The sequence below is a fragment of the Pipistrellus hanaki genome, assembly GCF_964339955.1.
Source record: "Pipistrellus hanaki genome assembly, chromosome: 3".
In the NCBI taxonomy this organism is placed as follows: Eukaryota; Metazoa; Chordata; class Mammalia; order Chiroptera; family Vespertilionidae; genus Pipistrellus; species Pipistrellus hanaki.
This window is the reverse complement of record NC_140505.1, coordinates 1,657,796-1,685,657: the sequence shown is the minus strand read 5'-3', so window position 1 is coordinate 1,685,657 and position 27,862 is coordinate 1,657,796. Positions and strand designations below refer to the sequence as shown.

Here is a 27,862-nt window from a genome sequence, read left to right as displayed (position 1 = left end):
GAGCCGTGCGGCTTCCCAGGGAGGTGGAAGCGAGCTGCCAGCGCCCACGGGAGCCAGGAGCGATGAGCACCAATTCCGTGGGAGGCGGGAGGGACCCACGCTGCTTTTCTGGGACACAGGCCTGCCGTCTCCTCTCCAGGTCCGCACTTGGCTGCTGCGGAGGCTGCAGGCTGCCCCCCACCCCACCCCCGTCCCTGCCCGTGTCTGCTCGGCTCTGGGGGCTGGCCCGAGCCAAGTGCGGCGACAAAGCAAGCATTCCACCAGGCCGCTCGTGCTGCCCTCTCAGTGGACTGGGCGCCGCCACCTTGTAGCTATGGGAGCCGCCACCGTTGTGACAGAGTGTTCATTTGCATATCACCCTCTTATTAGATAGGGTAATATTTTTGAAAAGTACAGACTCAGTGCCATGAAGCCTGTCCTGGAACTGGGAGGTGCAGAGCCCTCCTGATAGAAGGCATGTGCCCTGGACCGGAATCGAACCCGGGATCCTCAGTCCGTAGGCCCACACTCCATCCACTCAGCCAAACTGGCTGGGGCTGAGATTGTCCTTTAAACCCCCTCCCTCCACCCGCATCTCTGAGCCACACGGGCGGGCCAGAGGGCTGCTTCCACCCACAGCCTCTCAGCTGATACCAGATGCTCTCAGCCTCGGAACACAATCCGGAGTGTGCAGGAGAGCGAGGGCCCCTCAGCACACTGACCCAGCCGCTTCCTTCCCCACAGACGGCCACTCCTGCAGTCGGTGCAGATCGCTCCTATCCATCGGGAAAACACCACAAGCTTGAATGAGAAAAAAGAGAGCTTTGTCCCACACTGGGTAAAAGAGTAAGAAATGCCAACAGTGAGAAAACGCAACCCAGTCCTCTCACCGAGGGAGCTGTGAACCCCTGGGGCGCAGGATGTGAGTGAGCCAGTGACACTGTTCTTAATTTAATTCCTCGACCTGTGAACCAGGAGGTCAGGGTTCAATTCCTGGTCAGGGCACATGCCCAGGTCGCCGGTGTGCAGGAGGCAGCTGATCAATGATTCTCTCATCATTGATGTTTCCCTCCCCTTCCTCTCTGAAATCAATAAAAAAATTTTTTTTTAATGCTTCCTGCAGTATGTTCCAATTATAAAAAGACATTTGATAAAGAAAAGGACTAAGATCGGATACATGCCTACTGCTCACCATGCACCAGGCACTGTTTTAAATATTTTGCATAGGTTAACTCATTTAATCCTTATAAAAGTCCTGCTATCCCCATTGCATTGGCGAGGAAAATGAGGCAAGACGGGTTAAGGCCATCGTGAATTCACAAGCTCGTCAGCAGCCTTTCCTGGACCCAACCCAGCAGTCCTGCTTCCAGCTGGACCCTGACCCGCTGTGACCTGCACCTGCAGCCTGATTGGGGGGTGGCAAGTGGTTCCCTCTCTTTGGGGAAAAACCCAGTGTTATAGTAATAGTAATAAGGATAAATACAATATTAAATAAGTATTGAAGTGTGATATCTGAAAATATGGAATGGAATGTAAACAAACTGATAAGCACCCTTGAGTGACCTGTATATAGGAAATAAAGTGATCTGTACCCCATATGTAAGACCGGATAGCAGGACTCCTGGCCCGCTAAGACACACTGAAGACACATCTGAGCACTAAAGACACAAACAAAGAGCAAGCACCACAGAAGATCAGAGACGTTCCTTCTCCTCCACAGAGGGTCACTCTCCACTTCCCCTGCCTGCACCAAAGCTCTGCCCGAGCTGCAAACCCCGAACCCTGAGCTGCGGACCCTGAGCCGTTGTGAGAGGCCTCAACTCAAGCCGAGCTGCAGCTGCAACGTCCTCCGTGAACTGTGTGCCTGTCAGTGCTGATCCCCGGGTGGCCTGCCGAGGATTCTGGAGCCCACCAGGACTCTGGTAAATAAGCCGTGAGTGATTTGTGCATCGCATGTTTGTCTCCTGTGTAATTTATGCTCGGTGGATTATTAATTAAGTACCTAGGGTCCTACGTGTCAGATTTCTGGCTGAGGCATCCTAAGTCACCTGTGCATACGTCCCTTATGGAATTATTGGGACACCCAGAGATTGCAACCTCCTAGAAAGATCTGAACAATACTCTGAATTGCTTATAAATGCCCAGCACTTGAGCCTCAAGCAACGTATAAAAGATAACCCGGGGCACAGGTCTGAGAGCCAATGTGGCTGCCCTGGCTGTTTCTGGGCTTCAGTGCTCGAGCTGGAAACCCGGCAAGTTGGGGTCGGTCCGGCCGGAGTGCAAGTGGCCATCGGGTCCAGGTGCCGCCTGCCCCGGTCGCCACGGGCCTGCTCTGGCCCCGCACCACGCAGAGCTCGCAGGGCAGCAGGAGGGAGGCGGGAGGAGGCCCGGGGCGCGGGTTCGGACCTCCACTCTGTGTACCGCGTCCACTGCGGGAGGGATGCCCCACTGCGCATGCCCGCGCCTCCAGCCTCCCCGACCCGGGTAGCAACACGGTCACGCGGGCTGCGCCGGCCAATCACGGTGGAGGGCGGGGCTTTCCGCAGCGACTTCCGGCAATAAACCCGGACGCGCCGCCGCCGTCAGTGGGCCCCGGGGCGGTCGGCCATCCGGCGGAAGGGCACGCTCAGCGCGCAGGTAGGGACGGCGGGGCGCCCGGGGCCGCTTCCCCTGGGGCAGGGCGTGGCGGTGCCCAGGCCTCTGCGGGCCGGCCCGCCCTCCGCCGGCTCTGGGCCGGTCCCGCTGGCCGCGCCGACCCCGGGCCTCCCCTCCCCTCGCCGCCGCCGGGGGACCCGGGCCCGCCCCGCCCCCTCCCCCATCCCCCCGGCGGCCCCACCGCCTCCCGGGGCCGCACTGACTCGTCCCCAACACGGGGTCCCGAGCGCCTTACCCCGCTGCTCCTCCACCCCGGCCGCCCGCCCCGGCGGCGAACACCTTTCTGTCTTCTCTCATCCCCTCCTCCCCTCCCAGCACCGGGCCTCTCCGGCCCCCGCACCCCGGCTCTGCCCGGCCCCACTGTCCCCGCGTTCTTCCGGGCCCGGCGCTGGCCCTGAGGCCTCAGCTCCGGGGGGTGAGGAGGGCCGCCTGGCTATCCAACGAGGACCGTGACTCCGACAGCAGGAAAACTGGTTTTTCTTTTCTTTTTAAAAAATATATTTTACTGATTTTTTACAGAGAGGAGGAGAGAGGGATAGAGAGTTAGAAACATCGATGAGAGAGAATCATCGACCAGCTGCCCCCTGCACGCCCCCTGCTGGGGACGTGCCCGCAACCAAGGTCCATGCCCCTGACCAGAATGGAACCCGGGACCTTTCAGTCTGCAGGCCGACGCTCTATCCACTGAGCCACACCGGTTTCGGCGAAAAACTATTTTTTCAAAATTAATGACGAGGAATGACAAATAAGGGGGCTCCTTTGCCAGCTTTTTTGCCCTGAAAGTGCCTTAACGTTGCCCTCGCAGCCCGCTGTTGGTATTTGTCCGCAGTGTGTTTATGGCATAGCTCCTGCTCAGCACTCACAGGTGCCGAGGGGCTGCTCCACTCCCTTCCCTCTCACTGAAAATCAAGTAGCAAAACGTATATAGTCTTTTCTTCTTCTTCTTCTTCTTCTTCTTCTTCTTCTTCTTCTTCTTCTTCTTCTTCTTCTTCTTCTTATGTAGTCTTTTCTTCTTCTTCTTCTTCTTCTTCTTCTTCTTCTTCTTCTTTTTTTTTTTTTTTTTTTGTTAATCCACCCAAGGATATGTTTTTCCCCCCTTCTTTTTTTTTTTTTTTTTAGCTTCTCAGCTAGATGGTGCACACTTAGGGAAGGTGCCCAAGAATAGTGATACATTGCTTCTGTGCTTACATTGGAGTAACCGGTATTTAGTTGGTCTGTTGAACAATATTCTGCCCAGTTGCCAATAGATTTTTATTTTTTAATCACGGAATTCTGAATACATGGAATAATATTGAGAGATATTTTGACTTTAGTCAAAGATGGTCCTAGCAGACATTTTTCTTTGGTATGTTTCTTATGAGACTACCTCATGGGACTTGCCTTCCTTTGGAGAAGTGTTCTCTGGCCTATATCTGAATCCTCATGAAAATAAAATGCAGATGCATGCTGTTGGGGGCAGTCGTGGGTGACCTGCAGATGGCTGGGCATGGCTTAAGGAATGATTTTTAAATATTTTCTAAAGCAAGAATTTAAATTAATATATGACTGAAAAAATTCGTACACGGGTAGGGTCCGTAGACCTGGCCAGTAAGTCAGTTTAGCTAGGTTTTAGGATTCTCTTGTTACAAAGGAAAATTACTTCATCATGCATTTCATATATCAGTTCAGGAACTGAGCACTGGTAGTCGACCCAGGGATATTGTTGAAGACTTATCATTTCCTTTAGAAGATTTTTGTTTTTTCTAAGCCATTATAAATGCCTGTTTAAGAACCTGTGTTAGTCAGACTGAATATAGTTGGAAGGTTGTATTTGAACATTTCCATCTCTCACGTACCCTGTAAATATCCCACGTTAGTGAACTATATCAAGTCCAGTTTGGGACGTCAGATTAATATAGCACACAAGAGACCCGGTGCAGGAATTCATGCACAGGTGGGGTCTGGCCAGCCCTCCTCGATTGGAGCCGGCTGGGGGGAGGGGTCAAGGGCTGTTGGCTCGCCGGCCCCACCCCCTGGTTGAATTCTCAGTCAAGAAGGCAATTTGCATATTAGCCTTTTATTGTATAGGATTATTCTGTTAACTATTTTTGGTTGAGTTATCGCTACTATTTTGTAGATTTAGTGAATAATTTTCTTTTTTTTAAAAAAATATATTTTATTGATTTTTTTACAGAGAGGAAGGGGAGGGAGAGAGAGCTAGAAACATCGATAAGAGAGAAACATCGACCAGCTGCCTCCTGCACACCCCACCAGGGATGTGCCTGCAACCAAGGTACATGCCCTTGACCGGAATTGAACCGGGGACCCTTCAGTCTGCAGGCCGATGCTCTATCCACTGAGCCAAAGCTGTTTCGGCTTTTTTTTTTTTTTTTTTTTTTAATATTGATTTTTTTACAGAGAGAAAGGGAGAGGGATGAAGAGCTAGAAACATCTATAAGCTGCCTCCTGCACACCTCCTACTGGGGATGTGCCTGCAACCAAGGTACATGCCCTTGACTGGAATCGAACCCGGGACCTTTCAGTCCCGCAGGCCGAGATTTAGTGAATAATTTTCAATTCTTACATACTTCATAGCATTTTCCTCTTTGTGCATCATTTCTTGCTTACCATACACTGTTCTCTCAATATCCTCCTCTGCCTGCCTGGAGTCTCTTCCTTTCCGTTTCCTGTCTGGGCTTGTCTCCGTCTGCGTGTCGTCCTGGCTCTCTGCTCTGTTCCCCTCTGATGGCATCCCTGGGCCCTGATGGGCGCCTGTGCTTTCTTCCTGTGCTCCCCGCCTGCCCTCTGCTGGGCCCTGGTCTGTGGTGCGTGCTCACTCGGTACTTCGCAGCCCTGCGGTGCGCCAGGCACTGCTCACGGTAGTTGGCTTACAGAGTTGAACAAGACATTGCGTTTTCTTGGAGGAAGACAGACAGGAAATGCGTACGTGTTCAGACAGCACCTACCGCTGTGCCATCACTGATCCCAGCGGAGAGGCCTGGGAGGGCCGAGGCCCACGGGAGCTGACAAAGCTTCCCAGGGTCCGGGGCAGGCAGCTGGCGGCAGTGGGAGAGCTGGTATTCCAGGTCCCACTCATCGGTTCCTAAGTGTGATGCTTCCTTTGTAAGTCATCATTCTATACTTGGAGTCTAGCATAGTGGCTGTCACCACAGGCCTAGCAGACCCGACCGGCATGTCCCAAACCGAAATCAGCCGTCTTCTCTGTTCCTCACTTCCCCGCCAGCCGGTGGGCACCTGGCCTTTTCCTGGGAGCTCAGGTCCTCATCGCTGGCTTCCTGAGAGTCAGGGAGCGCAGAGAAGCCCCCCTAACGGCAGATGGCCTCCGCCTCCTCAGTGGTCCCTCCTGCTGTTCCTGCTGCAGCCACCCCCCTCACCGCTTACAGGTCGATGTTCTGCGGCCTCCAGTCCTAACTGTTTCCTCCAGGCACCCCCAGGCTGGTCTTCACTGTGTAAGCCCAGTTTCTGTAAGCTCAGGGGTGGCCCATCCCTCACCTGGAAGTTCCTCTCCGGGCCCTTGGGCTCCTGGCCTGACTCCCCAGTCACTTCTCAGCTGCTCATTGAGCTTCGGCCGGATCAGACTGCCTGCAGCTGGTGGGCATGAATATGCTTCCTGTATGGTGCTCCCAGGTTCTGGCGAAGGTAGCTCTGTTTGCGGGCACGCTCCCGTTCTGCCTCTCCCCGGACCCTGCGGGTCTCCAGCTGGGAGCCAGCTCTGGGACCGGACTGAGCAGCATGGCGCTAGTAAACGCACCCTCCCTCCGCGTCCCAGCTGCCATTTTAGCGCTGCCGAGGCGCGGTCACCCCACCGTGTGATCACGCGTGTCGAACCAGCATTCAGCACCGGTGCAGACATTGAGTATTAAGAACTCACCTTTAAAGGGGAATGAGGAGTGACCTGAGTGGAGAGGAAGCTGCTGATTCACGTGCATCTTACCCGCGAATCCCCTGTTTTGCAGAGCGATGCCGTTCCTGGGGCAGGACTGGCGATCGCCCGGATGGAGCTGGGTTAAAACGGAGGACGGCTGGAAGCGCTGCGAGCCCTGGAGGGAGGACCTGGACCCGGAGCGCCCCCAGCGCAGCGCCCCACACAGCATGTACGCACAGCCTGCCCTGCCCGCCCGGCCAGGGCTCATCCCCTTTCCCGCCTCCGCTGCAGAGCCAGGGCTCATCCCCTTTCCCTCCTCCGCTGCAGAGCCAGGGCTCATCCCCCTTCCCTCCTCCGCTGCAGAGCCAGAGCTCATCCCCTTTCCCTCCTCCGCTGCAGAGCCAGAGCTCATCCCCTTTCCCGCCTCCGCTGCAGAGCCAGGGCTCATCCCCTTTCCCTCCTCCGCTGCAGAGCCAGGGCTCATCCCCTTTCCCTCCTCCGCTGCAGAGCATTGTGCTGCGCTCAGTCTGGCTGAGAGGAGCCTGCACAGGCTGGTGTGGGGAAGGGAGTTGGATAGCTCAGGTCTGAGCCGGGACGTGGCCTGGCTCCATCCCCAGATGCCACTTTGTTCCCGAGCGAGGGCTCACTGCCCACACTCGTGGAAGCCAGTCTGCGAGGAAAGACAAGGCCTTCGATGGTGGGCCGACCAGTGAGGCTCCTGTGTGTCCTGGGCCGGGGCCGGGGCCAGGAAAGGATAAGGGGCCGCGGGGCACAGGCGGGGTGTGGACGTGCCAGCGGGCCTGGGTCGGTTGGCGTGTTTGTGTTTTTGGAATTCCACCGGGATGACCCTGCCGGGAGCGCTGCCTTGGTTCTGGTGAAGGAGCGGCCGGGCACTGTCTGTGGGTCCGTAGGAGTCCCGGCGGGGTCGGTGCTGCTCCCTGTGGCTCCGGGAAGCAGATGGCACGGAGGAGCCGAGGCCACGGCTGTACCCCGCTGCCCGAGCAGGGCCTTCTGGGTTTCCCCTTTCCTGTAGCTTATTGATCTTCACCGTGTTGTCTTTCCTGGCATCTCTTAGACACTCAGTTCCCTGTCCGGACTGGAATACTTTAAGTGTTATTGTGGTTACATGGTTCAGTGGGCATAGCGGTGGAGGCCATGAGGATTATCTCCAACTCTGGTCGCACCCAAGACATCCAGGAGAGTGGGATTCCTTAAAAAGCACTCGAACCTTTTTAAAGTGTGGTCTTCCAAGGGAAAAAGGAAAGCTGCATTTTTTTATTTCCTTACAAAATGCACAAGCTCTGGTCAGCACAAGGTCAGAGCAGTCAGGGGCCTCGGGCCTTGAGGGAAGAACTGTGCTCCGGAGGCCGCAGCCCGGGAGGCGTCCCTGCCCCCCAGCGCTTACACACGTGCTCCGCCAGCGCTCGGGGGCGTTCGCTCCGCTCCGGGAGGACGTGGCTCCCGGTTAACCCTGACGGCTACCTCATATCTCCTCCTCCGGGGACTAGAAAGGAAATGTGGTTCGGAGTTGGCACCAGGTCAGACCAGCGTGCCCAGGGCACTGTGTTCCTGCTGCTCAGGAGGGATGCCATCTGGGCGCAGAGGTCTGTCCTGACCGCCGTGCCAGTGACAAGCCAGCAGGGCATCGGCGTCCTGACCACGTGGCAGGAGAAGGGCAAGCTCTTTCCAGCAGAGATCTGTTCCGCACAAGAAACGCAGGCTGTGTCCTGTTTACAAGGACTGTGGGCAGGGAAGGTGAACAGGAATAACGCAGGTAGGAAAAAGTAAGCAGTTTTACCAAAGAAAAGCCACGAAAACACTTGCTTCAAAGAAATCGCCAAGAGGACTGCCTTGAGGCGAGGGCACTGGGAAGTCGAGGGAAGGTAATGGCTCTGGCCTTCAGGCGAGGTTCCCTGTGTGCGGGAGAGTGCGGAGAGATCCACCCCAGATCTAAACGTTTGGGGTTTGCCAGTAGGCATCTGGCCCTGGACCTGACTTTGTCCGGAAGTTGGTGGTTAGTCTGCTCGGATTTTGGTTTGTGGCTCAGAGGGGCAGGTGGTGGGTTGCTGCCCCTCAGAGTGGGGGTGGTGGGTTCTGGACCTCAGAGGGGCAGGTGGTGGGTTCTGGACCTCAGAGTGGGCAGGTGGTGGGGTTCTGGACCTCAGAGGGGCGGGTGGTGGGGTTCTGGACCTGAGTGGGCGGGTGGTGGGTTCTGGGCCTGAGTGGGCAGGTGGTGGGGTTTTGGACCTCAGAATGGGCGGGTGGTGGGTTCTGGGCCTCAGGGTGGGCGGGTGGTGGGGTTCTGGGCCTCAGTGTGGGCGGGTGGTGGGTTCTGGGCCTCAGAGTGGGCGGGTGGTGGGTTCTGAGCCTCAGAGGGGCGGGTGGTGGGGTTCTGGACCTCAGAGGGGCGGGTGGTGGGTTCTGGGCCTCAGAGTAGGCGGGTGGTGGGGTTCTGGGCCTGAGTGGGCAGGTGGTGGGGTTTTGGACCTCAGAATGGGCGGGTGGTGGGTTCTGGGCCTCAGAGTGGGCGGGTTGTGGGGTTCTGGGCCTCAGTGTGGGCGGGTGGTGGGTTCTGGGCCTCAGAGTGGGCGGGTGGTGGGTTCTGAGCCTCAGAGGGGCGGGTGGTGGGGTTCTGGACCTCAGAGGGGCGGGTGGTGGGTTCTGGGCCTCAGAGTAGGCGGGTGGTGGGGTTCTGGGCCTGAGTGGGCAGGTGGTGGGGTTTTGGACCTCAGAATGGGCGGGTGGTGGGTTCTGGGCCTCAGAGTGGGCGGGTTGTGGGGTTCTGGGCCTCAGTGTGGGCGGGTGGTGGGTTCTGGGCCTCAGAGTGGGCGGGTGGTGGGTTCTGAGCCTCAGAGGGGCGGGTGGTGGGGTTCTGGACCTCAGAGGGGCGGGTGGTGGGTTCTGGGCCTCAGAGTAGGCGGGTGGTGGGGTTCTGGACCTGAGTGGGCGGGTGGTGGGGTTCTGGACCTGAGTGGGCGGGTGGTGGGGTTTTGGACCTCAGAGTGGGCGGGTGGTGGGTTCTGGGCCTCAGAGTGGGCGGGTGGTGGGTTCTGGACCTGAGGTGTCTGTCAGCTTCTTAGTGTACTTTGCACTTGAGGAACTTGAGTTGTGACATCTCCGCCTTCATTTCTGAAGTTATTTGAGCCTGTTCTCTTTTCTTAGCTAAATGCTTGTCGGTTTTATGTTTTTAAAAAATCAGCTTCTAGTTTCATTGATTTTTTTAATCTCTATTTCATTTATTTTTGCTCCGTTCTTCTTTTTCTAGTTCCTTGAGGTGTAAAGTTAGGTGCTCATTTGAAAGCTTTCTTGTTTCTTGATGAGGCTTTTCTCACTGGACCCCTTTTTTAGAACTGCTCTGGCTGCATCCTGTAACTTTTGGTGTATGTCCATTTTCATTCCTCTCAAGGTATTTTTAAAATTCCTCTTTTGATTTCCTGTTTGACTCACTGGTTGTTCAATAGCATGTTGTGTAATCACATATTTGTGATGTTTCCTGTTTTATTCTTGTAATTGGTTTCTAATTCATAAATCATGGTCAGAAAAGGTACTTGATGTGATTTCTTCTTTTTTTAATCCTCAACCAAGGGTATTTTTTCCGTTGATCTTTAGAGGAAGTGAAAGGGAAGAAGGGGGGGTGGGAAACAGGAACATCCATGTGAGAGAGATACCTGGGTTGGTTGCCTCCAGCACTCACCCTGATGAGCTGAGATTTGCCTGGGAATCTAACCCGAGACTCTTCGATGCACGTCTCACCTTCTAACCGCTGAACATACTGACCAGCTTGGTATGATTGCAGTCTTAATTTCTTAAAGACTTGTTTTGTGGCTCAACATATGATCTGTCCTGGAAAATGGCCATGAGAGCTTGAGCAGAATGTGTGTTCTTTTTCTTTGGGTGGGAAGTTCTGTACTCGCGTATGTAAAGTCCATCTGCGCTAACGTGTCATTCAAGGCCAGTGTTTGCATCGGACCAGGGATATGGCAAATCATTAGTCGTATGGGTTGTCGAATTAACTTCTTCCCCGAGCGTTTCCAGTTTTGTTTATAACCTCCCTGTTTTAATAACGCATTTTGAAGGCTGAAACTGCATTGGTTGAACACATCAAAACCCATGGGACACTCTAAAATGTGCCAGCACTTCCTGGAATAGCATTCTCAAAAGAACCAAGATAAGTCTTAGGTTTCTCAAAAGAAAAAAATATATTAGACATTAGCCTTGTAATGTCAAACTGTGATGTGTCGCTTTGAAAATTAACAGCTTGCTTTCAGACAGAATTCAACGTTTTTATTTTGATCTCCTAAATTGCAAGCCAGATACTTATCATTTTTTAAGAAGATAAGCCAAATGAAGATCTCCCTGTAAATATATTTTAATAAACTCTAACTTTATTTCAGAATCCTAAATAGTGAAGATGAAGAAATATTTACTGATGGAGAGCATGGATGTGCATCCAAGAAAAGGAAAAAGGACCATTTTAGAAATGACAGCAACACTCAGTGTAAGATCCTGTTTAAAACGCTACATTTCACTGGAGCCTGTTGGCACACAAAGCCCTTTCCACTGCTCACAGGAAAGGCGGCCGGAGGCCTTCACAGGCCTCCAGCGCTGCCCACAGGACTAGTCACCAAGCCTTTCAGCTCAACCATTTGTTACATTTCTTTAAAAATATGTTTTTATTGATTTCAGAGAGAGGAAGGGAGAGGGAGAGATAGAAACATCAATGATGAGAGAGAGTCATTGATCGGCTGCCTCCTGCACGCCCCACACTGGGGATCGAGCCTGAAACCTAGGCATGTGTCCTGACTGTGATCTGGTTCATGGGTTGATGCTCAACCATTGAGCCATGCCGGCTGGGCTCAACCATTTTGTTAGTAAGATTTGCAAAAACAAAACAAAAGATAGCAAAACCCACTACAGACCCGCACATCTGGGTGGCTGAACAGGGGTCACCATCGGTTCACTCCTAGGCACGGAGGCGCGGCAGTTCGGAGCAGGACACAGGCGTGGGCAGAGCTGGGGAGCACCTGGCGGGCGGCAGGCACTCCCCTGTGCACCCGCTCTGCACCGAGCGCCTCCGGGAGCCGTGAGGATCGCCCCCTGTAGGCTGTGCCGAGGATGAGCAGGTCCTCGGGGGGAGGATCATGACCCTTGAACTTTAGGATCCAGTTACATGGAACAATTTAATTAAATCAAATACAATTTAAAGGCAATGACAGGAGAATAGGACTTTTTATTAGTTACATAACTTACTAATTGCATTTTTATAATTATGTCTTCATATTATTTACAGTCATTAGTAAAACTAATTTTCTTCTACGTTACTAAAAGTTGGTACTGTCTGAAAATCATATTTCATGTAAAGATGTGTTTCAGCACCTCTTAAACTGACAATAAGAAACAGAATTTGTCCAGCCAGTGTGGTTCCATGGTTGAGCATTGACCTAGGAACCATGAAGTCATGGTTTGATTCCTAGTCTGAGCACATATCCGGGTTGCATGCTTGCCCCCAGAGGGGAGCATGCAGGAGGCAGCCAATCCATGACTCTCTCTCATCATTGATGTTTCTTTCCCCTCTCCTTCTCCCTTCCTCTCTGAAATCAATAAAATTAAATATTAAAAAAAGAAAGAATTCTGTTCACATTTAACAAGTAAAGGCATCTCAATCTGTACATCAGATAATTTTGTGAAAATATGCAACTATTTTAAGATTCTGAAAATCTTCATTTTGAAATTATTCCCCAGATTTTAAAAACAGTTCATTTCTGTTCTAGGTTTTTTTCGTGAAAAATGGATCTATGTCCACAAAGAAAGCACAAGAGAGGTAACTATCCTATAGTGAGTGAGCACGTGTGTTGTGTTGTTCCCGCGGAACATGTAAATTCACGTTAAACAAATCTCTTCTGCAACCTCAGCCCTGTGGCTCCCACTAGACTGACGATGTCGGGGTCTTTGAAATAGTGACCCCCGTGTGAGTGTGCACTGTGTGTGTGTGTGGACGGTGCCTCTGGCACAGACTGAATAAGCTCTCTGGAGAGCCGCTGCTGCGGAGCCCTGCTGCTAGCAGGGGGCATGGCCTCCAGGGCGGGATGGTGAGAACTCGCACCCCCTCTCCCCGCCCGGGAGCTAAGTAACGGACTGTGACTGGGAAAGAGCAGTTTGAACCTTCCCCTCCTGTGTTTGGCCAAGTTGGAGAGGTGTGGCTATGAGCCAGGAAGCAGTCTGCTCACTTCAGCCATTTCCTTTTTCTCTGCATAGCATCCGGGAAGCTTACCTCTTCGCATTCTGAGAGACTCCGCACTTGCCTCATTTTGCAGGACTGGGGAGTGCTTTAGGGAGAAATTGTAGAGTCACATTCTGTTGGCCTAAGTTAGCTTTTCCAGAGGCGTTAAAAGTAGATGACATGAGCTGAAACCGGTTTGGCTCAATGGATAGATAGAGCATCGGCCTGTGGACTGAAAGGTCCCAGGTTCGATTCCAGTCAAGAGTATGTACCTTGATTTCTCTCTCATTGATGTTTCTAACTCTCTCTCCCTCTCCCTTCCTCTCTGTAAAAAATCAATAAAATATATTTTTAAAAAAAAAAGAAGAAGAAGAGTAGATGACATGAAACTAGCTGGCTTCTGAGACAGAACGTATTTGCCTGCTTGGTGACGGCTTACATGGCTAAGTGGGTTCGGGAGGACTAATCCTTCGCACACAGTCTAATGCACCATTGCACGAATGTTTGGCAGAACCTAACACAGTTTAGGTTGATGTAAGACTATGTAATACTTCATTGATCTGTCTTACCACACTGATGACAGGAAAGAGAACCAGCTTAGGCCAGCACAAGCAGCTGACAGAACTCCCGTGGGGCTGAGGTGTCAGTGATCTCGGATCCTAGCACACAGTGTAACCAGCTCAGGGTGGGCAGGGCTCGGGCCGAGAGCTGGCACTTCCCTCGCCAGCTGTCTGGGCATCACTAGGCTGGCAGTCCTCTCACCCGGATGGACCAGGGCCTCTGCTGCCCGTCTACCTGGCCACTGTGGCCGCCCACAGGCCCCCAGGCGGGCGAGCCCGTGTCGCTCACACACTGCGTTGCCGTTCGCTCTGTGAACCAGGTCTTACTCCCCCGGAAGGGGCTGTTGGGAGGGGGGCTTCCTGGAGAGTTGTCTCCCGCACCAGCACGCAGTTCTGTTCATTGAGAAGAAATGGAGTAGGAGTACCAGCTGGTATAAGCAGGTTCTGTCTGGCTTTGCTCCCCGTGCCCCCAGAAGGTACTTTGCATATGGTAGATGCTCCCTAAAACGTGTGAGTGTTGTGAGTGAATGCATCTTGTTGGCTTATGCACCCATAGGACTGTTCTTAGGACTTGCACAGACCACCAGTCCTTCCTGTGTGTCTTCACTGCGATAGGGCGAGCCGCCACTTCAGGACCCTCCCCTGCCACCCTGGGCTTTCTGTGATTGGTGCCCCGTTTGTCTGTCCCACAACTCTGCATTAAAAATCTCTTTCTATACTCTTCGTATTTCAAACACAGATGGTAGAATTTGAAGTGACACCTAATGTACAAACCAATCGGAATGCAGATGCATCATGGAGAAAACCATCTAGAGAGTGATGTTTCATTCTAAAAGACTGGCTCAGTGGGTAGAGCCGGCCTGTGGACTGAAGGGTCCCGGGTTCCATCCTGGCCAAGGGCACATGCCCGGGTTGTGGGCTCGATCCCCAGTAGGGGGTGTGCAGGAGGCAGCCAGTCAATGATTCTCTATCATTATTGATGTTTCTATCTGTCTATCCCTCTCCCTTCCTCTCTGAAGTCAGTTATATATAGGAGGGGGCTCAGAAGTGTGTGTGTGTGTGTGTGTGTGTGTGTGTATATATATATATATATGCGTGTATATATACACACACACACACACATATATATATATATATATATATATATATATGTGTGTGTGTATATATAATAATCTAGCACCCACTGAGTTGCTAGATTATTATGATCTCTGAACTGATAATTGGCCACTCAGTGTGTGTGTGTGTGTGTGTGTGTGTGTGTGTGTGTGTGTATTAGAGGCCGGTGCTTGAATTTGTGCATTGCGTGGGGTTCGGCCAGCCTGGCCAGGGGGAGGAGACATGGTCATTTGGCCGGCCTGTCTGCTGGTCGAACCCCTGGTCGAGGGGACAATTTGCACATTAGCCTTTTATTATATAGGATATACATTGAATGGATAGATTATTATGCCTTTAGAGATCATAATAATCTGGCCACTCAGTGTGTGTGTGTGTGTGTGTGTGTGTGTGTATGTGTATGTGTATATATATATATATATATATATGTATATATATGTTTGTTTTTGTTTTTGTTTTTTAAATATATTTTATTGATTTTCTTACAGAGAGGAAGGGAGAGAGATAGAGAGCTAGAAACGTCGATGAGAGAGAAACATCGACCAGCTGCCTCTTGCACACCCCCTACTGGGGATATGCCCGCAACCAAGGTACATGCCCTTGACAGGAATCAAACCTGGGGACTTTCAGTCCACAGACCGACGCTCTACCGCTGAGCCAAACCGGTTTCGGCCTATGTTTTAAAAAGTAATAAAAGTAAAAGACTGACTAGTGCTTCTTTTTTTTCCTCTTGGGCCTGGTCTAATTCCAGCTTTGGGTTTGGGTGCTGAACAGGCCCCGACCCCTGGTCACATCTCCCTGCCTCTGCCTGCCCCCTCTGCCTCGGGACTCCTGCGAGGGGTCACGTTCTCAGCATGCGTGTTCACAGTGGATCTTCATAGCAGCCGCCTGCTGGACGTGCTCGCGGTTTCGTAGCCGAGAATATTCCCACTGTTTTATTTCTGGCTTAATTGGCCCTCCCCCCAGATGCGTCCCAACAAAAGAAATTGGCGAGGTGCATGATTGTCTGTCTTTGTCTTTGTCGTCCTGTTCCGTTCTGTCCTGTCCTGTCCGCGGGGTGAGGGTGTCAGAGCTTCCTCAGGAGGCATGGTGCTAGGTCAGCATCAGTATGACTGACTCCCCTGGGTGTGTCTGCGTCCGAGTGGGCCCTGTCCTTTGCCGACAGTTAGCCACTGTCCGGCGCAGACTCGCCACACTGAGCGTCGCTGGCCTTGCGTGCGCCCGCCCAGCTGACTGTTCCGTTTTCCAGCGGCATGGCTACTGCACGCTGGGGGAGGCCTTCACCCGCCTGGACTTCTCGAGCGCCGTGCAGGACGTGCGCAGGTTCAGCTACGTGGTCAGGGTGAGTATCGCCTTCCGGGGACCCGAGCTCGGGCTGCAGAGGGCGCTCCTGGCGGAGTGGGAGTGACCCCGGGGCGGGCCCAGGAGAAGACGGCTCGGTGCCGGGCTCCGCGGGCTCGGGTGGGACCCGGTCGGCCTCTGCGCTTTCTAGGTTTCTCCAAACCACGCGTGCACATGCAGGGCACCATGGGAGGTGCCAGGGAAACAGACGTTTACCTGGTTGTCCCCACGTGTCCTACTTCACGTGTCACAGCTGAGCCTGGAAAGGGGAACCCAACAGAGGGAGCTCAGAGCTGTTGTGCTGCTGGCCCCTGGCTGGAGGGGATTGGTGTCTTAGCCTCATTCCAGAAAGGGCTCTGAGCCAGCCCGTGGCCTCATTTGTGTAGAGGCTGCTCTGCGGCTTCTTCACTCCTGCTGTGGCAGCGGCAGTGAGTGACGGCTCTGCTGTGGCTGTGGCAGTGAGTGACAGCTCTGCGGTGGCTGTGGCAGTGAGTGACAGCTCTGCTGTGGCTGTGGCAGTGGGTGATGGCTCTGCTGTGGCTGTGGCAGTGAGTGACGGCTCTGCGGTGGCTGTGGCTGTGGCAGTGGGTGATGGCTCTGCTGTGGCTGTGAGTGATGGCTCTGCTGTGGCAGCGGCAGTGAGTGACAGCTCTGCTGTGGCTGTGGCAGTGGGTGATGGCTCTGCTGTGGCTGTGGCAGTGAGTGACGGCTCTGCGGTGGCTGTGGCTGTGGCAGTGGGTGATGGCTCTGCTGTGGCTGTGAGTGATGGCTCTGCTGTGACAGTGAGTGATGGCTCTGCTCACATGGTGGGACCTCTCACATGGTCACGTTTTGCCAGTTCTTTACTAATCCTGCAGGCACCTCCCCTCCAGGGAAGCCTGGCCTCTGGAAATGAAGGCAGTCCCTTCTTCATGCAAAACACATCCCTCCAAAGTTCCTGGGCACAGAAGGCGCTCCCACTCCAGGGACACGCCTGTGGCCATGCAGGCAGGGCTGCTGGCTACCGTTGCAGGCATTTCCTGTCATTTTCCCCTGATGGTGCTGGGACAGAGTGCACGGTGACATTATGTTAATGCCCCAGGAAACTAGATGAGGGAAGCGTGAGAAGCGCAGGGTGGGGCTTACAGTCTAGGAAACTCAGCCAGCCAAGCTGTCGCTCTGCCGTGTTCAGAGACACCACGGAAGTGTCTGGCCGGTGAGAACCGGGTGGTGGAGGCCTTTTGTTCAGCCGATGGCAGGCCAGCGAGAGTGAACATCCAGGTCACTTAGAAATAGTCAGTGTCGTGATCAGGACTGTCTGTATTGTTCTTCAGCTTCCAGTATATCTCTCCTGTCAGTGCTGCAACGAAGAATTCTTTCAACAAAACTGAAACTATAAGTATGCAATAATTCAGTTTATATAAACACTAGCAGTCTTTTTATTGATTTGAGAGAGGGGGAGAGAGAAAAATATCAACTTGTTCTTCCACTTATTGATGCATTCATGGTGCTTCTTGCATGAGCCCTGACCGGGGATTGAACCTGCAACCTTGGCGTATGGGAAAGATGCTCCCACCCACTGAGCTCCTGGCCAGGGCCTAAAGTAACTGGAGCCGGTGACTGAGACGAGGGCCCATGGGGTGTTAGTTCCCCAGGAATGGGGAGCAGAGGGACAGTCCAGAGGGGGAGGGGGCTCCCATCTCGCAGACCATCTGCTTCCCCAGTTCCCAGGACGGGCAGGTCGCCTCGGGCAGCCTGCCTCCGGCTGAGGCGTCCTGGGGCCCCCGGTCCCGGACTGTGGAGAGTCGGGCCGCCGAGCTCCAGGGAAGTCACGACCACAGGGTTTGCCAACAAGGTTAGGGCGGGGTTTTGCTCGGCTTCAGGAACATGGATGGAGAGCTCCCGCTTCTGTAAAGTTTAGGTCACTTTGTTTTACTAAGTGAGTAACATCGAGAACACTTTTTAAAGTGAGATAATGAAGTTTCAGACCATCGATGCTGTTAGGAGCTCCTCACCAGGCCTTTCCGGCACACGGTGGTGGGAGGTGCCTGGTGCGGCCACCTGTGTCCCTCTCTGAGCTGTGACTTCCAGGTCGTTTTCTTCCTCTCCCCAGCCTCGGTCTTCTCACCTGTAGCCCAGGACCATAGTACCGCCTGACGGGTGTGGAAGAGTTAGGTTAGTCACGTTGTGTTCTCCAAGCCCGGCCTGCCCTGCAGTCCCTCCGTGTTCCTGTTGGTTGTAAATCTGAATCCAGCGGGAGCCTGAACAGTCACCAGTGTCTCCATGATACTGGAGAACAGCTTGGACCTCGGGGCCCCTCTGAGAACCGCTGCAGTACAGCACCTCCAGCTCTGCCCGCACTTCTCTCAGGGGAGAGGGCACTGTGAACGCCTCCTTTTCCTCTTTCCGGGAGGAGAAGGATGCAGTGCACCTGCACGTCTGGGCTGTCCCCCTCAGGCTGCAGGGGGGTTCCCCTCCGTCACATCTCCGCCCGGCGTGCATTGGCAGGAAAGCCGCTTCTTAGTCTCTGGACTCCTGGTCTCTGCTCGGCTCCTCACGCAGGTGGAGGGGGTCACTCTGCATGGTGATGGCCAGCCGAGGACCTGGAGCAGCACGAGCTGCTGGGAACGGTGCAGCCGGCGGGTGGCAGGCTCTCACCTGGTCTGCCCGGTGCTGCAGTGTCGTCCGTGGTCACCGCAGTGCAGGATACTCTACGTAAATGTTAGAAGTGACAGAGGTGGTCTGTGGTGGTCGCCAGCCAGGGCAACTCTGAGCGTGTGGTTGGCAGTTTCTGTCCTCTGGAAGGCAGCAGAGGCAGCGAGGAGGGAGGAGGGGTAGAGAACCACTGGCAGAGGCTAGGCGGCAGGCGCCCTGCAGTCTGAAGTGCAACCAGAAGCAGCCAAGGTTGGGCAGTCGGTCAGGATGGTGCGAGTGGACGTGTTCACAGACGCAGGGCAGGTCAGGCGACATCAGCAGCCACACGTGAGGCCCAGGGAGTAAAATCGGATGGCAGGACGGCAAAGTCACGCGCTCGATTCCTTGCTCAGAGCCCGGGGGAAATGCAGAGAGGCAGGCAGTACATGAACCCTGTGGGAGGGAATGGCTCTCCCTGGAGAGAGAGGAGCAGCAAGCACTGGGCAGAGGACGGGAAAGGCCTCCATTTCTCCTGGGGCCCCGGGGCAGGAGCTCTGCCCACCCACCTACCCCAGGAAGGATGAGGCCAGAGGTGCTGACCCCGTGGCACAGGGTGGTGAGGCACCGGGACCTGCACCAGTGGGCGGCAGACTTGTCAAGAGGGAGAGCCTGACGGGCTGGGGAAGCAGTTGGGGTTGGGGTTGGGGGCTGGGAGGCTGGGAGCAGACAGACAGACAGTGTGAGCAAAGGCGGATAGAGGAAACAGGCCATGAGGACGAGCCGGGACAGGAACTGGAGGGAGCCTAGTCAGAGCGGGCACTTGGAAATAGTAAGAGTCTAGGTGGCAGAATGAGAGGAGCAGTGACTCTGAGTTTACAAGGTTAGAAAGAGGGGGAGCTTTGGAGAAAGGGCAGCCAGGAGAAGGCCCTGCTCACATATAATTGGAGTCTGCAGAGGAAGCAGACAGAGCGCAGGGACTGAGCACAGGCCACGGGTCAGATGCCGGAGACCTGCCTGAGGGGCACAGGCTCGGTCTGCACACGGAGGGTCACATCCTGGGATGAGGTGACAGCGCCTCTCACCGAGGAACCCTGAGGGGCACACGTCTGTCCGTGCGTGTCGTCACTGTGGTTTGTGTTTCCATGTGAAGGAGATTTATGCTTAGCTTTTTCCCTCTTTCTTTTAAGCTATTGCAGCTAATTGCAAAATCCCAGTTAACCTCATTGAGTGGTGTGGCACAAAAGAATTACTTCAACATTTTGGATAAAATCGTTCACAAGGGTAAGAGGATGACTGATACTTTTCATCGTCTGAATCTTAATGAGCTTTAGTATGAGGAGAGGGGCTTCTTTTAACCCTGCCCCCGTGTGTGTGTCAGATGGTGACGTCCGGTGCGCCTGGGGCTGCACCGCCATGCCAGCCTCCAGCTCTCACGTCCATGTTCTGTCCACGTTTTTACAGTTGCGTTTGCATAGGAGGGAGTATATTGCATTAATATAAGGCAGGGGTCTTCAAACTACGGCCCGCGGGCCACATGTGGCCCGCAGAGGAGTCTGATCCGGCCCGCCAGGTTTTTTGGGCAGTGAGCGCAGCCGAGGTGTTACAGTAGGAATTAGTAGTTCATATAGTCCGGCCCTCCAGCTCTCTGAGGGACCGTGATCTGGCCCCCACTTTAAAAAGTTTGAGGACCCCTGATATAAGGAATATATTATTGTGCTATTATAAGATAGGAAGATACGTGAAAAGATATTTTACCTCTTCATGGTAGCCAGTCATATTTTTTCACTTTACCATATAATGTTTCCATAATCATCAGAGTTGGGGCTTAGTTGCTTCAGCATCAAATAAACCTATACATTGCTTTTTAATTTAGTGATTGTATTGGTTGATTAGAGGCTAATAGGTAGAATTTTAGATTTCGCACTAGGGTTATACATGTATAGGACGTCCGCAAAAATGTATACATTCTATAATAGCCGATCACTCCATTTTGAAAATGAAACGTATTGGGGCAAACAGTGCCTGTGTATTGTCACAGTGTGTGTACACTTTGGGGGGCGCCCTCTAGCTGCTTTAAGGGCTGAGTGCAGCCATTTGTGAACACCATCTCTATGGCGAATGTAAAGAACATGGAGACTGACCGTTCAAAGTAAAAATGTAGACTCGACCAGAAATGCTCGTCAGGAAACACTTTAAAGTTTGTCTGAGTCTCATCAGATTTGCGATAGCTCAGAGATGCCAGTTTGGGGTGCGGTGGAATTAGATCATTGTTCATTGTGACAAAATATAGACAGTGCAAAATGGACAGTGTCTCTTAAGCTACAGTCGGTGCCATTCGATGCTTTCACTCTGTTGTGCCACCATCACCACCATCATCTCCCAGAACATCCTCATGTTCCCACTCAGCCTCTGTCCCACTAGGCACTCCCTCCCCCCGCCCTCCCCCCGGTGCCACTGTCCACACGGAGGCACAGCCTCTGTCCTGTCCGGCTCGTCACCCTGAGCGTCGTGTCTCTGAGGCCACCCACGGGGCAGCGTGTGGGGGAGTGAGTCTTCCTTTCCGAGGCTGAGTGCGGTCCGCTGTGTGCGTGCCCATTTCATCTGTAGGTACCTCTCACGGGGCAGCCGGCCATGCACGGTTGTGTTGTGTGTGTTCCAGTGCTCGACGACCACCAGAACCCGCGGCTGATCAAAGACCTCCTCCGAGACCTGAGTTCCACGCTCTGCACCCTGGTCCGCGGCGTGGGCAAGTCCGTGCTGGTGGGCAACATCAACATCTGGGTGTGCCGGCTGGAGACGGTCCTGGCCTGGCAGCAGCAGCTGCAGAACCTGCAGGTGACGCCGGTACGCCGCCGCCCGAAGCCGCGCCCCTTCTCCGGGCTCCGCGTGGAGAGAGGCTCGTCTCCGCTTCGGGTTAACTCGTTGTTTTGGGTGGAATAGACCACGGGCCGGCTGCTGGGAGGGCTGTCTGCCGGGGACAGGTGTCAGCTCGCTCCCGGGAGAGGAAATCGGGTGCTTTGGGCTCAGATGACATAGAAAGGCACGGCTCCCTCCGTGTGCGCAGTCCGCCTTCCCCTCGCTGTGCTCGCGTAGGGCCTGTGCTCCCCTCACGTGCTCGCTCTGCGTGGACGCAGATGCACACGTGTGGAGGCAGATGCACACGTGTGTGGCTTTAAGGTGACACACATGACAGACATGCCATCACAGGCAAACTGTCGCCATGTCCAAGGCCCGTGATGCTGCAGCTTGAGGCACCGGATGAGGCAGAAACGTGGCCTCCCGTCCCCTGTGATCGTGTCTGACGAGCTGAGGAAGGATTTCCACAGCGAGGACGGTGCCAGCCTCTGAGGGGACAGTGAGGGCGCCCTCCACACCCCTCCCTGCGCCCACCCCCTGGGACCAGGCGAGGCGCTCCTGCCTCCACAGATGTCCTCGTCCAGGGCTGAGGCTCTGACCACTGGGGACACTCCCGCCTCGACGGTGGGGGCAGAGCCGGGTAGGGCCCAGCAGACACCTGCTGTCTGTCTGTAAGAGGCTCCTGCGGACATGAGGCCCTGCATGGCACAGCCCCTGGCACAGGCCTCAGACAGCATCCCTGTGGTGCCAGCCTGAGGGACAAAGAGCGGGTCATTTGCCGGCTTGTGTGAGGGAGGGTGTAGCTTATGCACTTGAAGTCACGGAGATGTGAGCTAGAAGGCCTCCGTGACGGATTCCTCCACGGCCCCGGCCACTGAGCTGCCCAGGCCAGAGCAGAGGCTCCGTAGCCTGCCACGTCCCCAGTACCTGCCACTTCCATGCGCCCCTTTGAGTGTCGTCAAGTAGACGGGTCCCCTCGTGCACACGCCATGGTGGGGCTGGTGCCACCAAGCAGCCCAGGCGTTCCGGCTCCACTTCCGGCGGCCCTGGCGGCCAGCAGAGGAGGCGGGGTCAGGGGCGCTGCATCAGGCTCCCGCTAGTGGGGTGTGGGGAGGGGAACGTGAGGTCGGCCTCCGTGGCCTGAGGCGCCGTGGCCTGCTCCCTTTCTCGCAGGAGAACCACGGCCTCACGCTCAGTGACCTGCCGCTGCACATGCTGAACAACATCCTGTACCGGCTGTCGGACGGCTGGGACATCGTGACGCTGGGCCAGGTGAGCCCCACGCTGCGCACGCTCAGCGAGGACCGGCGGCTCTGGAAGAAGCTGTGCCAGTACCACTTCGCCGAGAAGCAGGTGAGGGCTCGGGACCTGGTTTAGGAAGGTCAGTGCGGCTGCTCCCCAACGCTCATGCAGGCTCCTGTTCGTCTTCAGAAAGAGCCACGAGCTGATAAACCCAAAAACGAAACACACAGCAGGCTGCGTTCCCGCCCTCTGGGATCGGCACTGGGTGTCGCCATCTCCCTAACGGCTCAGGCTGCGTGTCCGCTCCAGCCCGCACCCGCATGCCGCTGCCCACGTCTCCCCGCCTTAGCTCCGTGCTGCGGCGGGCAGGGCTGTGCCTGCGGGAGGCAGCCTGGCACGCCGGTTTGAGCCAGCAGAGACGGGGTGGGGGGTGAGGGAGCTGGTGGCGGCCGCCGGGAGATGGAGAATGGTGTGCATGTGAGCACGTCCACTCTGCGGCGCAGGAGAGGCTGCCTGCGGAAATGCAGGCCACAGGCGGTGGCAGCTGTGGGCATGCTCTGCCTGGCAGGGCCCTGCGCCAGGAGGTGCGTCCTGAGCCCTGTGGACCCTCCTCTTTGCCTGGCATTGGGAACGGACCAATGACAGGCTGTGCCAAGAAAGACGGGAGAGGGCAGAAAGGCAAACGTGGCCGAGGCGAACCCCAGGGACTGGGGGCCAGTGGGGGGGGGGCAGGTGCAGGTGCAGCAGTGCCCCTGGTCTCTGGGATGGGGAGTCCCCGGTGGAGGCAGGTGGGTTCAGATGCCTCCCGGGTGTCCGAGTGCAGCACATCGAGAGGCCCGGGTGTCTGAAGGACTCGAGAGCAGAAGGTGGGCCTCGGGCAGCTGGCTGACGGGGCTCCTGAGGGTCAGAGGAGGGGCCGAGGCTCCCAGAGGGCACCTGCTGGACTGTGGGCTGTGGCGGGGCGGCCCAGGAAAGCTCTGGGTGGACTTGGGGAGGGCCCGGTGATAGGACTGGGGAAGGAAGAGGCTGAGCTCTGGAGTCGGCACAGGCGTGCAGGGGGGGTTTGTACCAGGGAAGCAGCGGGTGAGGAGTGTCTGCATGGCGGCCTGAGCTCCCGGGGCCCCTCCCCAGGTGCCTGGCTGTTCCCCAGCTCCAGGGTCAGAGTGCGCGGCGGGCGTCTCAGGACATTTGTGAGGTCCTTGCGTGCATTTCCATAAAGGGCCACCTTATCTTTTTTAATACATTTTTATTGATCTCAGAGAGGAAGGGAGAGGAAGAGAGAAACAACAATGGTGAGGGAGAGTCTTTGATTGGCTGCCTCCTGGGGACCAAGCCACAACCTAGGCATATGCCTTTGACCAGAATCTAACCTGGGACCCATCAGTCTGCAGGCCGGCGCTCTATCCACTGAGCAACACGAGCTCAGCCACTGTAGAGGCTCTGTCCTCCGCACAGCGATTCCTGTCGGGGTCAGCACTGGCACCCACTGGTGCATCCAGTCTGCATGCTGTGTGATCGTATGGGAAGCCCAGGCGCTGCCTCAGTGCCCCCCCTCCCCGGCGGTGTGACGTGTCTCCTCCCAACTCTGAGGGCAGGTGCTGGCCGCTGGCCGTTGGTGCGTCTTCACGGGACCTCTTTTCAAGGCCTTGCCCGTGTCGGCAGGTGATGTGTGTAGCTCACCACGTTAACATGGCTTTCCGAGTGCAGCCGGCATACAGTGTCGTATCAGTTCGGGTGTGCAGCTCTGGGTGGCCTTATTTTTAGTGGAACAACATACGGGCTTCAGGCCAGACCTGAGGAGTGAGATCTGTCATGGCTGCGTGGGGTCCAGAGGAGGAACACGCAGCTCCTTTGATGAGTCCCTTGGAGTTAACCCGACAGTTGAAGTCCAATAATTCAGTGCTTCCCGGCCACCTGCCTCTTTAATGGCTTTGCCCGCATCCCGCTCTGCACACCTGCTGACTGAGCGAGCGTGTCCAGTTCTGCAGACACCTGATCCTCTCGGAGAAGGGCCACGTGGAGTGGAAGCTGATGTACTTCGCGCTGCAGAAGTGCTACCCGACACGGGAGCAGTACGGGGACACGCTGCTCTTCTGCCGGCACTGCAGCACGCTCTTCTGGAAGGTGAGCCCCCGGGGGGCGGGGGGGGGGCAGCGTGTACTCTGCACGGAGGCAGGCGTGAGCACATGGCGAGCTGTCTGTCTGTTAGCTGGCGGGACAGGCTCCTGAGCACATGCCCTGGGGTTCAGGTCCGAGCCGCGAGGAGTGGACCTTTGGCCACTCCTTCCCCGGATGGCAGCCTTCCCGGGGGACAGGCCGTGTGGGGCACGTCCGAGGGGAGGCAGCACAGGTCTGCTGGCCCCTTGGGTCTCCTGAGCAGAGGCTGCTCCTGGCCAGCGGCTCTCCCAAGCCCTGGGCCTGAGAAAGGACCGCCTCGCTTACCTGGTCCCCAGACGCGGCCTTCTTGTCCCTCAGCCGTTCCGGGCAGCCTATCCCCGTGCCTCCCGCTTCTCTGCTCAGAGCTCCACACACGAGTCCGCGTGCATGTTCTCATTGTGTGGTCAGAACTTAACACTCTGGTGCTTGTCAAGTCCAGTCCTTCAGTGAGGAGCCTGAGCCTGGGCCCGGCACACTCCCATCCCGAGCCCCTTTGGCCCGTCTCCGGAGACCCCTTTCTGTCTACCACCCCCCCCCAACATCTCGATGGACCCCCTTCCTGTCTACGCCCCCCCCAGACATCTCTGATGGGCCCCCTTCCTGTCTGCTCCTCCCCCACATCTCCGTGAACCCCCTTCCTATCCACTCTCCCCCCAGACGTCTCTGATGAACCCCCCCCCACGCCTCTGCGGACAGGCTCTCCCGCTCAGGCTGAACTCCACTTGCCGCCTTCAGTGCCTTTTATCTTCTTCACACGTGAACGTTCCACCTGCGGTGCTCTCCACGCGCTGCCCTGAGTGTGTGTGTGTCCTGTGAGGTTCACCGGGAAAAAGCGGTGAAACTGTAAAGCCTGTGTGATCCCGCCCGGCGTCCTGGGGCCCCTGCCCCGCCCTGGGGGCCTGGCTGTGCCTGTAAACACCGTACCGTGGCCCGGTGGCGCGTCCCGCCCGACTGCGCGGCCACGTGCTGCGCCGGGAGCTGCAGCGCCGGGAGCGGCGGGGGAGGCGGCCTGCCGCGCTGGGCCGCAGGCGGAGCCGGGAGGGCGCTGGTCCCCTCAGGGCCGCTGCGCGTGGAGCGGAGCCTGTGCCCCGTAACCACGGGAGCGCTGGGACCCGGACAGCTAGGCGCACACTCCGCTCCCCTCCCGGCCATGGGCTCTGCTCCCGTCTCCGGGGATAGCGAGAGCACACTGCGGGGAGGGCGGCCCCGCAGCCTGGGGCAGCCGAGCGAGGCTGGGGAGTGACAGGTGCGTCTGCGAGCCCGGCGCTGCCTCAGGGACATGGCGCCAGCCCGTCACCTGCTGGCTGCTTTCAGTTGTTGTCACGCAGTGTGCACCAGCCGCCTTCTAATCTCTCCCTTTCCCTCCCGCTCTCCTCCGGCCTGTCTTCGCCTCCAGGACTGCCGCCTCGCTTTACTGCTCCAGGTACTCACACCGCCCCTGCTCGGGACTAACCCGCCTGCCCTGCCAGGGCACCGCACACCCATTGCAGCCCGCCTGCCCAGGGGCATGGCCTGGCTGCCTTCAGCCGCCATGCCAGGTTTGCAGGAAAAGCCCGAGTCCTGCATTTGGCGCGAGGCTCAGCCTTCGGGGCGCTCGAGGGGCGCCCGCAGCATTGCCTGCGGGTGGAGGCGCCGCTCGACGCCGGGTGCTGGGCCCAGCGAAGGCACTGCCTGTGATGTGGGCAGCTTGTCTCCCAGATTCCCCACTTTCCACACAAACCCCTCCTCCTGCTAAGTGCAGTCCTGGCCTGCAGTGGCTGGGGGCGTGGGCAAGGGAGCATGGGAGTGGTCCGGGGGGGCGTGGGCATGGGCAAGGGCGTGGCCGGGAGCGTGGCTGAGGAGGGCGGCGGAAACCTGGGGTCTCCTCCGTCCAGCACGTGAGCTGGGGTTTCTGCTCCGAGAGCACGCGTGTGCGGGTGTCTTAGCTCTCATGGCGCAGAGAGGGTCCGGGGTGCTCAGGCGGCTGGAACCAACCTGTGGGGCCTCTCCTCCTCCCGCAGGACTCGGGACACCCCTGCACGGCCACCGACCCTGACCGCTGCTCCACGCCCGTGTCCCCGCAGCACTTCATCGACCTCTTCAAGTTCTGAGCCTCCCCATGACCTGCCGGCCCCGAGGCGGCGCCCAGCCCGAGGGCAGCCAGCACCCCTGCCGCGTGCTGCCACCGAGCGGCTGCCTGGCAGCTTCCTGCTCCGGGCAGGACGCTGCGCCGTGTGCCCCTGTGAGGGCCCAGGGAGCCCGGTGAGACCGTGTCCGCTCCGTCTCTGAGAAGTTCTTTTCTCTGAGCATTTGAAAACTCACACCTACTTACAGATCCGGTCCGAAAGGCCCTGGGTTCTGAGCGCACTGCCGTGCGGAGCTGACACTAATGCAGTGACGGCTGATGGTCACACGTCTCCAGGCTTTGCATAATTGGGGGGGGCAGGGGGGTAAAACCAGCAGTCCTTGTAAATACATTGTGCAGATTATTTATTTTTCTTAAGATGTATTGTAACCACACTGGTTGTGACCCAATGACCTACGGCCATGGTCAGCAAACTGCAGCTCACAAGCCACACGTGGCTCTTCGGCCCCTTGAGTGTGGCTCTTCCACAAAATACCACGTGTGGGCGTGCACATACAGTTCAACTGAAACTTCATGGCCCATGCGCAGAAGTTGGTTTTTGGCTCTCAAAATAAATTTCAGTTGTCGTACTGTTGATCTTGAGTTTGCTGACCACTGCCCTAGGGGGATGTTTGTGTGTTTGTCCGGTGTTTGGCGATTGAGTTGTGAATTGTGCAGTGTCTGTGACCAGGACGGTGGGAGTGGTGTGGCCGCGCCCTCGGACAGACGCCGGCATCTGGGACCTCGGAGCCCTGGGAGGGACGACTACTGAGCATGCCGAGCGGCGGCGGGCAGCCTGCGTCCGTGGGAAACTGCTTTCCAGACAATAAACCATGTTTACTGACATGCCCGGTTTGCCTCTGACAAGACCGTAGTGAGTGATTTCACACACATCTGCGCCTTTGAAACCTTTAAGAGATTGTTTTACTTTCAAAACAATGCAAGTCCGTTTTGGAAAACGTGTCTAGAGGTGTAGTCTGGCCGCAGCGCCAGGGTGAGCGTGCTGCCTGCTCCTCTGTGCGTCCTGCGGGCCGGGCACAGGCAGCGGTCCCCCCCTCCTCCGAACACACACTGAGAGACCGTGAATGGCAGGCAGCACCCCGCCCTCTGTGAGGCCGTGTCTCCGCGAACAGGGACTTGGACGGGCGCCTCCAGTT

General features: G+C 56.2%; 1 protein-coding gene across 10 annotated transcripts; it reads left to right on the top strand.

Moving 5' to 3' along the window:
* Positions 1-2,516: 2,516 nt before the first annotated feature.
* FBXO25 (F-box protein 25) lies at positions 2,517-27,552 on the top strand. 10 transcript variants are annotated; one of them, XM_084878355.1, is made up of 11 exons: positions 2,517-2,616; positions 6,591-6,728; positions 10,894-10,997; positions 12,271-12,320; positions 15,642-15,734; positions 19,534-19,627; positions 21,006-21,181; positions 22,376-22,555; positions 24,425-24,568; positions 25,998-26,024; positions 26,602-27,552. In XM_084878355.1, exons 2-11 carry the CDS (start codon positions 6,595-6,597, stop codon positions 26,689-26,691), a joined length of 1,092 nt encoding a protein of 363 aa, XP_084734481.1. In that variant the 5' UTR covers positions 2,517-2,616; positions 6,591-6,594; the 3' UTR covers positions 26,692-27,552. The 10 variants fall into 10 exon arrangements, with proteins under 10 accessions (XP_084734481.1, XP_084734480.1, XP_084734477.1 ...); XM_084878354.1 differs by having other exon boundaries at positions 21,006-21,190; XM_084878351.1 differs by having other exon boundaries at positions 21,006-21,190; positions 25,916-26,024.
* The last annotated feature ends 310 nt before the right edge of the window (positions 27,553-27,862 follow it).

Bases quoted from the DNA above. Each gene is read 5' to 3' on its own strand.
- FBXO25 (XM_084878348.1), top strand. The intron at 19,628-21,005 runs GTAAGAGGATGA...TGTGTGTTCCAG, and splicing joins GGATAAAATCGTTCACAAGG to TGCTCGACGACCACCAGAAC. The intron at 26,025-26,601 runs GTACTCACACCG...CTCCTCCCGCAG, and splicing joins GCCTCGCTTTACTGCTCCAG to GACTCGGGACACCCCTGCAC.